General features: G+C 38.8%; 3 protein-coding genes and 1 non-coding gene across 15 annotated transcripts in view; 1 reads left to right on the top strand and 3 right to left on the bottom strand.

Annotated features, from left to right (window-relative positions):
• The window catches only part of LOC108428821 (BTG3 associated nuclear protein), a 49117-nt gene extending 49000 nt beyond the window's left edge, over nucleotides 1-117 (bottom strand). For both annotated transcript variants that reach the window (XM_017700132.2, XM_017700134.2), the window contains exon 1: nucleotides 1-117. The gene's annotated coding sequence lies outside the window, so the exon portion shown is untranslated.
• A 1155-nt stretch (nucleotides 118-1272) lies between these two features.
• pdcd2l (programmed cell death 2-like) lies at nucleotides 1273-5744 on the bottom strand. The gene is made up of 6 exons (XM_017700149.2): nucleotides 5612-5744; nucleotides 4473-4636; nucleotides 3943-4380; nucleotides 2784-2894; nucleotides 1804-1961; nucleotides 1273-1443 (listed from the first exon to the last, which is right to left on the bottom strand). Exons 1-6 carry the CDS (start codon nucleotides 5702-5704, stop codon nucleotides 1313-1315), a joined length of 1095 nt encoding a protein of 364 aa, XP_017555638.1. The 5' UTR covers nucleotides 5705-5744; the 3' UTR covers nucleotides 1273-1312.
• trnar-acg lies at nucleotides 5060-5132 on the bottom strand. The gene has a single exon. It is a non-coding gene; the product is annotated as a tRNA-Arg (tRNA).
• Nucleotides 5745-5772: 28 nt separating the features above from the next.
• Nucleotides 5773-13699, top strand: syt8 (synaptotagmin VIII). 11 transcript variants are annotated; one of them, XM_017700140.1, is made up of 12 exons: nucleotides 5783-5868; nucleotides 7493-7591; nucleotides 8255-8283; nucleotides 8362-8462; nucleotides 10596-10785; nucleotides 11089-11258; nucleotides 11352-11447; nucleotides 11934-12101; nucleotides 12287-12454; nucleotides 12740-12857; nucleotides 12991-13124; nucleotides 13286-13699. In XM_017700140.1, exons 5-12 carry the CDS (start codon nucleotides 10626-10628, stop codon nucleotides 13523-13525), a joined length of 1254 nt encoding a protein of 417 aa, XP_017555629.1. In that variant the 5' UTR covers nucleotides 5783-5868; nucleotides 7493-7591; nucleotides 8255-8283; nucleotides 8362-8462; nucleotides 10596-10625; the 3' UTR covers nucleotides 13526-13699. The 11 variants fall into 11 exon arrangements, with proteins under 11 accessions (XP_017555627.1, XP_017555630.1, XP_017555635.1 ...); XM_017700141.1 differs by lacking the exon at nucleotides 7493-7591 and having other exon boundaries at nucleotides 5781-5868; XM_017700137.1 differs by lacking the exon at nucleotides 5783-5868 and adding an exon at nucleotides 6268-6339 and having other exon boundaries at nucleotides 8255-8462.
• Nucleotides 13700-13915: the final 216 nt, after the last annotated feature.

Here is a 13915-nt window from a genome sequence, read left to right as displayed (position 1 = left end):
CGTGTGAAGGATGAATTCTCGTGTTGTTTGTAGGGATTCCGATAATGGCGTCCTTCCTCGCGAGAGATGAAGCCTTCACAACTCTCCGCTTTTCCTCTGCGCTCCTGAGTCGCGCAGGACAAACCGGGCATTGCAGCCTCGCGCGTCTGAGCGGTGAAACGCTCACTCCTGCTTTACTTCATAGCCAACTCTTCACTCAGGCACTCCCAGCACCAAAATTCACTCATATACTCAGTCAAACCGCAGCACTAACCGGCGGTGCCGAGCAGTTTCGAATACATGAGGCACCAAATTACTCAGATCGTATTCCTCTTACCCCAAATGTGCTTGATTAGACGATATACTTGCATTACCTGTTTCTTTAGTTTTGCATTGAAGCTGTAAAGGCCAAATCTGTGACATGAACAGATTTTTGACTTAAGATCTCATCTACTTCTGGCAGGGCTGCACCAATATGAAAAATGTGGGCCAATGCTGATGTCTGACATACCTTATGTACACATCTGCTGATGTCACGATGATACAAAAACTTTCATAAAGCACATAAATTGGGACTGCATCTGGATTCGCTTTACAGAGAAACATAACTTTTACTCTGTTTCTGTAGGGTTACAAATGCAGTAAAATGAATAAAATACAGACATTTTATCTTAGCAGCCCAGCACCAACCCAAACGTTCCGCTCTGCTGGTGCACAATAAATACATAACCAAATGTCCGTTCAAAATATCAGTCAAATCTAAACATCTGTCCAATGCTGATATTTTTTCTTAAGCTAGTATCTGATACCAGTATGATTCTGATAACATTTGTGCATCCCTACTTTGTAGTGACATTACCTTCATGGCCCAACTAAAGAAGCAACTTGAGACACCAAACACACATTTGCCAATGGACTATATTTTGAGTCCGACCAAGTATGGCTACTTTTGATTTTTCACTTGGGTATTCCGGTAAGGTGAAAGAGTCCGACACTCTTTCAAAGGGCTTCACCAATAAGGAATCTATTTGAATGATTGGTGAAACATCTTCAAAAAGAGCAGTGCTCCATGAACCTGTTAATGAAGGTTTTCAGGCTTGAAGTTGCTGAATGGTCCAGCAGCAGTATAGTCTTAAGAAAGCCTTAAAGGGAGTAGTGAACTGTCTTCAAGGTTACATTTCAAGTCCAGTAGCCTTTGCTGACTACTACTACAAATCAAGAGTTCCTGGAAACACTGCAGTGATTGGTCTATGCTAAATAACAACATTAAAAGATAAAAAAAGAGAAACATGGTGCATTTGATTTGCTCTTTATTGTCTATCAGTTATTACTGTCACTTAAACAGCTTTTGATCTGGGTCAGCTTGCACAAAGAGGAATTCTTTGACAGGAGCATTTGATCCAGATGTCCAGCAGCTGTCTCTGCAAGTGTAGACTAGAACTGTTCCAAACTCCAATACAAGCTCTGAAAAAGTACAGAAAGAGATAAACACCAGACTCCATCCATCTATCTATCTGTTTATTCGTTTATTTATTCATTTGACTTTAATCTGCTGTGCTTTGTACCACAGTGTTTAATTATCTTGGAAAATGAATAAAGTTGTAGTAAAACCTTTATAATAGATGTTTATATTAAATAAATCACACTTATGATCTACTAAAACTGCAAACAGAAACTCCATTTCAAGAAACAAGTAAAAGTAGCAAAACTAATTCTGATATGAAAAATGTACTGCAATAGCCAACATGTGTAGTGTTTAAAAACCCTGACAGAAAATACCATAATCTAAAGATTTACCAAAAAATCTCCATAATTCAGACAAACCTGAACTTAAGTCTTTACTGCGGAGCAAGCTGACGAGCGTGGGCATCAGCTGAAATTCAAAAACTCTCGGACTGCCACACTGTGCACAGGTTGGCACCATCTGATTTATGTTTGAAGGAGGTTCAGCTATAAATAACGGTGACCCACTCCAACTGTATCTGCAAGGCACAAGAATAATGAATAAAACATCATATCCACAATAATGCAAAGCTACAAGAATGTTAAAATCAATTTAATGCTAATTGCTATCCAAAAGCTCTGTAGTGGTAATACCTTGACCGAAGAGTACAGGCATTTCAATGCTCTGGTCTGGAAATCATTATTCTCCTACACTGTCTTTGATGCATAAACACCATCACAAAATTGTCCAATATAACTGTTTATTAGGTACTGGCTGGCTTTTTTGCACCCACATGGAGTCTGCAAGGAACTAAGACCTTAAAGGGTATTAGTGATCCAACAAAAAGCCATACCATAGGCCAGTTTTCAGAACTTACAATGTATTCCACACAAATATAAGAATTTGGGCAGAGTATCAGGATAATCAGTAACACTAATATCTATGAGGTCCAGCACTGATGATGTCTTGCAACAGCCCAAGCGCAAATAAATAAGCATTACTCACTGCTGCCATAGCACCAGGCAGAAGTTCGAAGTTGTTTTTGTAAGATCTTAAATGCATAAACTCTGCTATCTATTATTTATCTTCATTTGCCTCAGCCCAACTGATGAAAACACCAATTCAGGTTCTGTTAGTTGTGAAGCAAACAAGCAAACTGTGGAAAATAATGGTGATCAGTTCAAATAGCTGCGATCAGGAGATAATGTAATAACTGTGACTGGCCTATCCAGAACCATCTGGCTTCTCAGATGAAGTATGTGACTGCTTACTGCATTTCTTGGAGACTAAAGTGGCAAAAATGTAACATAAAATATACGTTTAGCTTTGTTACACTAACAGTACTGTGTAGTCCACTCACCGAAGAACTTGTTCTGGACAGAGAGAGATTCTTTTCATGAAACTTGAGAAGACTGCATCTCCATGTTTGGCTTCTGCTTTCTCATACTTCTCGGCCCTTTCACCTTCACAACTGAACAACACAATCATAACAGGAAAAAAAAATCATACACAACATGAGCTGTTCCTACCTTTACAAAGTATTACCATGACACTGTAAGCAAAATAGATTATGACTAGTATCCAAACAACACACTGTATCAAAGCAACCAGCTTAAAATACAAAGTTGTTCTATGTATTTGTGTCTTTACTCATTTCATGACCCCCCCCTGCTGGAGAACAGATACATTTTGCACAATTATATCATTTATTTAGTATATAGACTTTTCTTGTCAGTGTACATCAAGTGCATAAACCTATTACTCTCACTCCTATGTAATTGTATCTTACAATAAATCTAAAAGAGCTGAACATTTCCTGATGATTCAGCTCAGTGCAGGTCCTGCAGCATTCACAAACTTCCATACACCATAAACACATCTAGACTTCATATTTATGTCTCTCTGATTGATGTATTTTCCATAAAAGTAATTTTTACTAATTGTGTACTTAAACTTTATAATAATTTATGATTTCTCATTCACAGCCATCAACAATATTGGCCTATGCTTTTACTTCACCGGCTTGAAATTCCCTCACTTGAAATGATCTGGCAGACAATGGCCCAGTGGTGAATTGGAAGCATATGTTTTTTTTTTGGACTTCAAAACTTTTTAATTAGCTCTTCACGTTGATTTAATTGGCAGAGATCACACAGGAGGCAAATTGTGAACACATGTGGTGAGAAGAGCCAGCCAGCCAGCATTGCTGTGTGTACATGTAAACAGGCGATCACTACGGCAGCTTAAATCAATTTTATTCATAATCTTTAGATTGGAAGCTAAAATAAGCTCAAAATAACTGTTTTTAATGAGTGCATTAGTTGCACTCCTTTTTGTCCAAAAGTTTGTCAGTAGGTGCCTAACTTGGGATACATCAATGTAAGTTGGCTTGATTGCTGATAGTTGCAAACTTTCTACCTCCACAGACAAATAAAAAATATATTTAATTAGTGTTCAGTCTCTATTAAAAGCTCCAGTAAAATAAACAATTGAAATAAAAAGAACAAAGTTATCCTTACGTTCCAATCTCCCCAACAGCCACTCCCTCTCTCTCCTCATATTCCCTCAACAGTTTATTGGCATGTTGCAGGTCGTCATGGCCCACGAGGTCTGCCTCCTCCACAACACTGATGTAAAATGGTTGAAAGGTGGGCACAGCAGTGGGGGGTACAGCACCTCCATGGTCCCCTGGCCAATTTAAACAAAGGCCTTGAAGCCTATTGCTGACATCCAGTCCAGCTGTAAGGCTGTCCATCACTGGCTGGGCTGTTTCTGTGTGAGCCTGTGACCTGCTCTCAGGTTCATTGTCCTCAGCCTCCATCCCCCAGTCATCAGCTTCATCGCACCAGTCCGTTGTTGACATTGCAGCTTGTTTTACTTGTAAACCATTCATATCCTGGAGCGCTAAAGGTTGTTTCATCTCTGATTCCAAAAACTGGGAACGCAAAGCCTTCCAGCTAGACATAGGAGAGGCCAACAGGATGAATATTGTGAAACAGTGTGAATAAAACGAACTGATGTGCCAATGAATTTGGAAACTAGTATTTACCTTTCTGGCTTGCCACTACACTGTGGATTAGGGCAGGCAAACACATGAATGGTGCGGTGATACGGAGATGCCGCAAGGGGGCAGTAGATCTGCACAACATGACCGAGGATCCCATCACATACAGCGCATTGGTTATATGCATGGGATATACCAGGAATCGGGTCCTATAATCATTCGAGAAAATACAATTAAAAATATATTACTTGTGGTACCTTAATATCCTGATTTTTTTAAAGCTCACTGGTAACACGCTTCCTGACCTAGTGACACCAAGCTGCGTCATTGTTTTATATACTGTTTTATACTGATTTGTTTTATATATCACAGTCTGTCTTATGGCCCCTACTTAAAACTAGGTGTTCCACTTGACTATACAGATTTCAACTTTTATCTTGTGGATACATTTACTAGCTTTAGATGCTTCTATTAGTATCATTGAGGTTTCTTTGTGAGAGCTCTTAATATAAATTGTTCTATGTTAAACTGTACTTATAAACGATGGGCTAATGACTTTGACTCCGCTTCTGAAGTTTCGGAAAGCTAAAAACTGAAGTTACTTATGTGTTTAAAAAGACTCGAAAAGATTCCGAGCCAGCCAGGAGTCGAACCTAGAATCTTCTGATCCGTAGTCAGACGCGTTATCCATTGCGCCACTGGCCCGATACAGACTGCCGTTTTCGCCCAGTCTATAAATGGCAGCCAAACGGCGGAGATGCCCTTTACACAAAACCGGAAAAATGCTGTGACTATTAAACTTTTATTTGAGTGTCCTGAGACCTACTGGACTCGCAAAACTAGGTGTTTATAACTCCCTAACGTTAATCCACTGTTTAGACACGGGCTAACTATCTGGCTAAACATCTAAGCTAAGCTAACTGTTCAGCTAGCTACTAGTCAGTAACAACGGGTTATTAGCTTGTTCGGCTACACCCTAATATCTCCAATCAAGCGAACAGCGTCTGTCATCATCTCTCTTACTGAGCTAAACAGACAGTTTACCGTCTGTTGGCTAGTTACGTTAAGTTCAGGCAACAGTCATGAAATGTGTAGCTAGTTAGCACGTAGACAGCTTAAATAGCATGTAGCACTGTTTAAAACTCTTTAGACAAGACAGCTGGACGAGAACATGCTCCTCTTACCGGTGTGCCTCCGATTTTATTAGTGTAATAAAACGTGCCTTTCTTCTTCTCAATGGGGCCGTCAGAGAACCCTATGAGTGGGGACTCCTGCATTGTTGCCTCCAGCAGCGAGCTAATGTAGAAACCACGTGTGACAAACTTTAAGCGGACTAACCCCAACGTTCAATGACAAATGCATGTAGCTATCTAACGTTAGCTATACACAGAAGACGACCCTTTCTCGACGTATTGACTGAGAAGACTGAAAGAGTGATCAGGTAAAAACAGCCAACGATGGTCTCACAAAACGATGTTGTCGTTACGTTGCCATTTCGGACTAGGCTGCTTGTGTGTGTATTTATTATATTGGGAATATAAAACGCACTTCCCCATTTTCAGATGACACACATTGTATGCATCAAAATTACGAGATATGAGAGCCTCAAATGGGCAAGTTTGCCAGCTGTTCAGGTGTAAAGCCCATGGATGAAGGGCTATAACTCCTGGCAATGGCTTTAAAATGGGCTCATGACTGTGACGGGACAATTCTTAATGAAAGGGTTTTCATTTTAACCCTTACGTTACTCAGCTGCTTCCTGATTCTAGTCCTGATTCTAGACCTGCGCTGCCCTGCAAATTCTTATTCCCTGCCCCAACACACCTGATCAAACTTATCAGTTATTACCAAGCCCCTACTGAGCCTGTGCCGAGCAGTGGGATCCCTGTGGAGGATCAAGAAACACAGTAGAGTAACGTTACCGTTCTAACCGTTTGTCTTAATTGATTATATTTTATTTGCATATAAATAGTAATGAAAGTATATCTTAGTTTGTTCTCTTTACTCTTTTAGCTCTTGTGTCACTGTGTACAGCCCTTTGACTTATTACTTGTATTAAATATGCTAACTATATAATTGAACATTTGATTGATGTCACCTTTTCTTAATTATTAATCAGCGTCACTGCAGCAGACGTAGGATTCGAGACTTGATCGGACAGACGACGTATCGCGGGCTGGTACTATTATCAGCCAATCAAATCACAGCTCATACCACAACTCTACCAGGAATGAGAGCCTCGAGCCAATCACATCGCAGATTGGACCAATCAGCTGGCCCAGCAATTAGTGGAGCGTTTAAATTTGTACATAGCGGTGATAAAAGTTACATTTATCTCAGAGATCAACACGAAGGTTAAGCGATGATCACAGCTCCTGACAATAAACACAGGACTGTGTCGCACACGGGATTCAAACCGCCCGAGGAGAACAATTAGTTGTGTGTGCAGCAACCAATCAAATCAGGGCGATTCTACCAAGAATGGAAACCTGGCGTCAATCACAGTTCAGATCCCTGCCATGATCCGACCAATCAGCTTCCTCACCAATCGGAGGAGGGTTGCTGGGAGGGGTATAGGCCTGTAGAAGTTCACAGCCAGACAAAAAGTTGTCTTAGTTACCAGTAAAAATATTTAGATTAATTTTCAGTTCTGTTCTTTGATTTGTTGGTGTTGGTGTGGCATTTGCAAGCTTAGTCCTCTGTGGTGACAAGGCTTCACACCTTCTCACATTTACTTTGGTCTGTCAGTTTTTTGTCTTTCTTTTTTTCATAATAGTCTTGTTTGAATCATTGGGTGATGATCAGCTAGCTGAATTAGAATTAGTTTTATTTTATACATTATTTGTGGCTAGCTTTTCTGTTCCACGCTTCCTTCTAACAAGTCATTTTGAGGTGAATTCATGTGGTGTTCTGATGTGATGGAAAACAAGCAAAATCTTAAAACTGAATCCATTCTTAATGATAAAATAGGTACACATTTTTTTTCCTTGTTTCCTTTCTTTCTTTAATCCTTCAAATATTTCATATGTGCATTGAATTTTTTACTTGCATTTTGTTTCCTACAGACATCGACAGTGAACCACAGTATAAATGCAATACAATAAGCAATAACTACTAAACTGGATTAAACACAAGACAAGGCAACATTAACTGCATAGATACAGGTAGTACACAATGCCCACAATAAACAAATTTCACTGGGTCAAGTAAAGTGACACATAGTCAGTAAAGTGACAGTGTCTATTCAGATTAAGGTAGTACTGTATATGCAACGTGTATAATAGGGCAGTATAGCAGTACACTCATTCACAAGGTGTTCATACAATTCATACATAAAGGCCTAAATAGGGCCTTTTGAGCTTCCTTTCATTTTTTGTGTCTCCTTGATATGTGATATCAATTGCCTCCTTGATATATTGATATATGATATCAATTGTCCACATGTTGTCATATACATAAGAAAACAGTTTCTAAAACTAACTGAACTAACACCTGAAGTCTGAGTCAGAGCAAGGCTCAGAGAGTTTCTGGTTACACAGTGATATTACTAACAAACAGTATTTACACAGAACTGGTTTCTATCCTTACTTCCACCCTCAAGTGCAAATATATTTGTATGCTCTTTTTGTCAACACCCTTGTGCACTGTTAAAGTGAAGACCCTGACAAATGATAGAGGATGCATTATATAAGTCCACCTTCTTTAGCAAGTAGAAGACTGCCTCTTAGAGCTGTATTTTTTAACTGTATTTGTCACCTTATCTGTATTGACTTTTTTCCTCCAAAGGTTCCACCTCACATAACTTGAACAATTTCTGTTCCTTTAAGGCACACTGTGTGAAGATGAGGTGTGGCAGGTAGCTGTGTGAGAGAGTTTGGTACACTGTAGGGAAAGCTGCCTCCATGGCCTGCTTATGGTTCTCCACTTTCTTCAGCATGCAGAAAGTGGCACGAAGAAGCCTACGGAATAAACAACCTTGATGGAATTAAAGGAATGAAAAGGAAAATATAGGCTTAACTGAGACAGTATTAAAAGGTATGTTTAAATTGTATATATTCTTGATAAATGAAATACACCCTGTAAGCAAATACTTTAGTGAGCAAATTCTACACATCATTGTAACAAGGTTAAAGGAGAATTGCACCAATTACAATAATTTCATGTCCCAGACATAAGGCAGTGTATTCAAAATCATTTTGCGCAGTAACTTCTGTGAGGTAGTTTTCAAAGACATTCAGTGTTTTCAAAATTTCTGCATAATTCACTTGTTGAGATCAAGTCAAGTCATGCAGAGAGGTTTGATGTGAATTAGTTAGTCATAGATAAACTTACTGACTCAGATTTGTTCACAGTGGTGATGATAGGAACCAGGGTATGTGATGTCTATAACGTGAACATAGCTTTTTTAATATAGTTATTTATATATATATATGCAAAATAACCAGATTTTCTTCAGCGACTGTTTTGCCTTACAACACCTTTCATGTACTTCTCTGCCCCTCTCTCTCTCTCACTCTCTCTCTCTCTCTCTCTCTCTCTCACTCTCTCTCTCTCTCTCTCTCTCTCTCTCTCTCTATATATATATATATATATATATATATATATATATATATAGAGATAGATAGATAGATAGATAGATAGATAGATAGATAGATAGAAAATCTTTTTAATGTGGTTTACGTCAAAATCTTATCTATAAATCATCGTAAAACAATGTTTTTGGTATCAGACAGCGTATTTATTGCATGAAATGGTTATAAATACCATTTTGTGCAATAGCTTACAGTGAGATAGTTTTAAGAGGCTTTAAGTGTTCCATATATCTGGTTATTATCACCATATCATAATTAGTTTCTCTGGAACAGAGCGTTTAACTTCAAACCGTTCGGATTTACTGTTTACACCTTAACCATTAAATTAAGGTGGAATTTTGAAAACATTGGTGGAATTTCTCTTTGAACATTTTAGATGTCCAGCTCCTATTACCACCACTGTGATCAATCCTGATTCACCAAGAATCTCTTCTCTTCTCTTCTCTTCTCTTCTCTTCTCTTCTCTTCTCTTCTCTTCTCTTCTCTTCTCTTCTCTTCTCTTCTCTTCTCATCCAAACACTCTGAATTACTTTGTTTACAGCTTAACTAGTCAATTATACATTTTGACATATAGGTGGAGTTCCCCTTTAAGTCTCCTCGCAACACTATAATAAGAGGGCTGAAATAAGAAAAAATGGTAACAGCACAGACAAGCTAAAAGCCTTTGTTTCATTTCTGAGTTGATTGGCCTTTGCTTTGGGAAGTAACTTCCTTCCCCTCTCCATTAGCTGTTGTGTAGTGTAAAATCTTTGGAACACAATAGGAGCACTGTGTTTTACCCAGGGGGCTAGGACCACAACTGAAGACGGCTACTAAAGTAAGATTCTGCGAAAGTGAGTGCTATAATGATGTGAAGTCTTGGAGTTGCTATATACACATTAAATTTCATCTTTTTTGCTGCTCTGTTAGCTTCATTGTTGATTGTCTGGTTGTATTACTGAAATAGAGCACCAGTGTTTTGTGGTCTTCTTGTAACTGTAAGCTTTAGCGTGTTGGGAACATTCACAACTAATTCTCATATTTTCTTTCTTTTTGCATGAGAAACTGCTTTGATATGCGATGTCAATGCAACAAATATCTACTCTGTAGCACTATGAACCAAGTTTGAAGTTCTCTTCATTGTTGCGTATAAATGTAACACAGTCATTTCTGTGTGGATCTCCTTTGCCCCGGTGCTCTGTTGAATAGGGACATGTTTCATAGTAAAAGAATGTTATCACCACAGAAGCACACCCTGTTTAATGGACTGTTGTAGCAGATGTCAACATTCTTTGCAGTTGTTTAACTATGGTGGTGGCTAAATATGCGCTCTTTGTCAAGTATTCTATATACTTGGTGCATTCAGGTCATGCAGTTTTTTTTTGTTTTTTTTTTAGCTCCCAGTGAATCTCATTCCACACATGCTCACTCATTAGCCCTTTTTAATGATTGCTTCTCTTAGTAAATGAACCTAAGGAATTTCATCCCTGTTCAAAGAAGTGTAGTTACCATTTTATCCAGCAGAGAGTGATATTGAGCAACATTTCTTTCCAGCAGCTAAACACAAGACTGCTGCTCTTTTTACATGTATTCACAGTGAGCCTCTGACCATCTCCACGCATCAGCCATGGCATCTAATTCTACATTAAACCGCACAAGCACTAACACGTCGATCAGTGTCGCTTCAACTTCTATTGCTCTCAGTGTCACCAAAGTAACTACCAGCCCCTTCAACTCCACGACTGCAGCTCCTGGCTTTTGGCCCTCTCTGCTAGACAAGATCCCATGTAAGTATCTACAACGCTTGGCCCCTTTGGCTTTCCGCCCCCCTGTCTGCCCTGTTCACCCCCTGTCCCAGGATGGAGTACTGCTGACACCTGTTCCATGCAGCGTATCTAATTCCACTCCCAGCGCACATTTCTTACCTCTCACTTTTCACTTGTTACAAGTTTATCTCTCTTTAATCCTGCTGGCTGTGCTCTTGCCTAATACTTCAGATGTGTGCCATAGTGCTGGCTACAGCTACACCAGCTTTGCCAGTCTGTTTCTACAATATTGGGGATAAAATTCATTTTAAACCCCTCTCACAGTGCCAAGATGGGCCATCTACACTATCATCGCCCTCATCCTCCTGGTAATATTAATTTGTGTGCTGTGCTGCTGTGTAAAGTGCTGCTGCAAAGGGAAAAAGAAGAAGAAAAAGAAGCCAGATCAGAAGATCAACCTGAAGGAGCTGAATGGAAGCACTACAACAGCACTGGTGAGATAATGGGCATTTTAACTTTGAGCAGATACTCATTGGTGAATTTAAAGGTGGAGTCTTCTTTGACTGGATGGCTAATGTGATTGACAGGTGCAGCCTGAGACTGAGGATGCAGAGTATGGATCAGTTGATGAGAGGAGAGGGAAACTACTTTATTCCCTAGAGTACAATACAGCACGCTCAGAGGTCCCCTTTTAAGTCTACTTATTATGTGAATAAGTGTTTTTCCAAACTGGAGCTGCAAAATGTATGAGTTGCAAGAAATTGAATCAGTATTGTAAGATTTCACGTGTTCCACACAATTCATTCATCCATTCATTTATTCATTCATTCATCCATGTATATTCAGGAACAGCTGTTCCATGTGTTTCTCTTGATGATCAATACAAATTTCACACCCCATCTAGTTATTTACGATACGAAGGGTTTTGTTCCAAAATACATGACAGCCCACTTTCCAATTATTATTACTTTTTTTGTTCATGATATACATTCTTAGAAGTGGGTAAGAAATATTAGTGCTATATTATGGTGAATATTATCTTTATTAGGGAAATAAAATGTATTTTCTATTATACATCCAAAATTGCTACAAATGCTACTGCACTTTGGAATTAAACTCTTCATTTCTTAGCTAGCATTTGACCTTGCTATGGCTGTTTTTTCTTTTAGATGACTGTTGGAATAAAGGAGGCCACAGAGTTAAAGGCTATGGACCATGGAGGAACGTCTGACCCTTATGTAAAAGTTTACATTCTACCCTACAAGTCCAAAACCTTTGAGACCAAAGTGTTCAGAAAAACTCTCAACCCAGTGTTCAATGAGCACTTTAAATATCAGGTAAATGAATCATTTCCCAAAGGGAATAACTCTACAGCACTTACTGGCAACAAAATGGCTATGGGCCATAACGAGTTCTTTATTGTTGTTGATTCCAATTTGATATTTTAGAGATTTTTTCTTTCTTAAACATTAGGATTCTTCTCATTGGTCATTTTTCTCATGGCTGTTCGCTCTGTGTTTAGATGAGTCAAAAGGAACTCAGTGAGTCTACACTCGTGATGCAGGTCTACGATTTCAATAGATTCTCCAAGCATGATGTGATTGGTGAGCTGAGGCTTGAGCTTTCTGCTGTGGACTGGAACCATGTGATTGAAGAGTGGAAAGACCTGAGCAAGCCCTCAAAAAATGAGGTATAGATTTGACCTTCTTCTCTCAAGGATTTGGTTATAAGAACTGTAAATATGTCATACCAACACTCAAAGCCTCAGTTATAAGTTCAAGAGAGCAATACTAAACTGTTTTATACGGCAGTTATGCAGTAGTGATCACAGCAGCAAATGATTCCTAGTCAAACAAATCAGTTAATATGAAGAAAATCAGGCCAAGGTTAAGCTTATTATTTGAGTTCGCCAACACACATGAGTCAGGACCAAGTCAAAGTGCACGTTTTAATATAGCAAGTTGTACCTTCACAGCAAGAGCATCTGGGAGAGATTTGTTTCTCACTGCGATATGTTCCTACTGCAAGTAAGCTCACTGTAGTGATTCTAGAGGCCAAGAACTTGAAGAAAATGGACCATGGGGGATCTTCAGGTTAGTTGTAAGGTCCTTTCCTTAAGTGAGAAATTGAGCATGAGTTTGAATTGTCAGATTTAAGTGATTTTGCTGAAATGAATCCATACAGTTGTGATTCAGATTTCTCATTCTGGTTTTGACAATATTATAGACCCATATATTAAAGTTCAGTTGATTCTGGATAAGAAGAAATGGAAGAAAAAGAAGACGACAGTGAAGAAGCAGACACTGAATCCTTATTTCAATGAATCGTTTACCTTTGAGGTGTCCTTTGAACAAATTCAGGTGAGTCATATGTTTACTGTTTAGCAGTCCAAATAAGCAAAGTTTGCTACATTTGACGTAGAGATCTCTCAATATAATCAAAAGTTATTCTCAATTTTATTGGACATAAATCGTACACACTTAAACTATAACCGTCTTTTACATCAATTCTGTCTAAACAGAAAGTGCAGCTTGTAATCTCTGTGTGGGACCATGACAAAATGAGCAGGAACGACGCCATTGGGAAGATTTTCTTGGGCTGCGATGCTACGGGTAATCAACTACGGCACTGGGCGGATATGCTGTCAAACCCACGTAGGCCAGTGGCTCAGTGGCATACACTGCTCTCAGCTGATCAGGTGGATTCAACACTGGCCTTAAAACACACATTGAAAATTCCATTTACCAATAAGACTTTCTGAAAGTGCTGCACTACAGTACCCCACTTCTCCAGTCTTCCACTTACTGAGTGGTGCTCTGTTGCCACTTTTTAAAAACTTTACAAATGTGCAATTTCTGTAATACATATTGGAAGGAGGTGTTGTCTTGAATATTATGTAAAAATGACCTTAATAAAGGAACAACTAAGACTAAGATTTTATAGAGTGAAAACAGTCACTATTAAGACTTTTATGTATTTTTTCAGTTTTATGAAATTGTACACAAACAGTGAACACTGATACACGGGTGAAAGTTTTAAACTTTTAGACTATATTTTTCACTATGCCCAGATTTTTGCATATATTAATACAGATGATGACTGATTGTCTTTTTGCTATTAAATATATCAGTAACCTTGGTAAACAGAAATC

The sequence above is a fragment of the Pygocentrus nattereri genome, chromosome 11, assembly GCF_015220715.1.
Source record: "Pygocentrus nattereri isolate fPygNat1 chromosome 11, fPygNat1.pri, whole genome shotgun sequence".
In the NCBI taxonomy this organism is placed as follows: Eukaryota; Metazoa; Chordata; class Actinopteri; order Characiformes; family Serrasalmidae; genus Pygocentrus; species Pygocentrus nattereri.
Note: the sequence above shows the minus strand (reverse complement) of the source record. Positions and strands in the feature narration are given on the sequence as shown.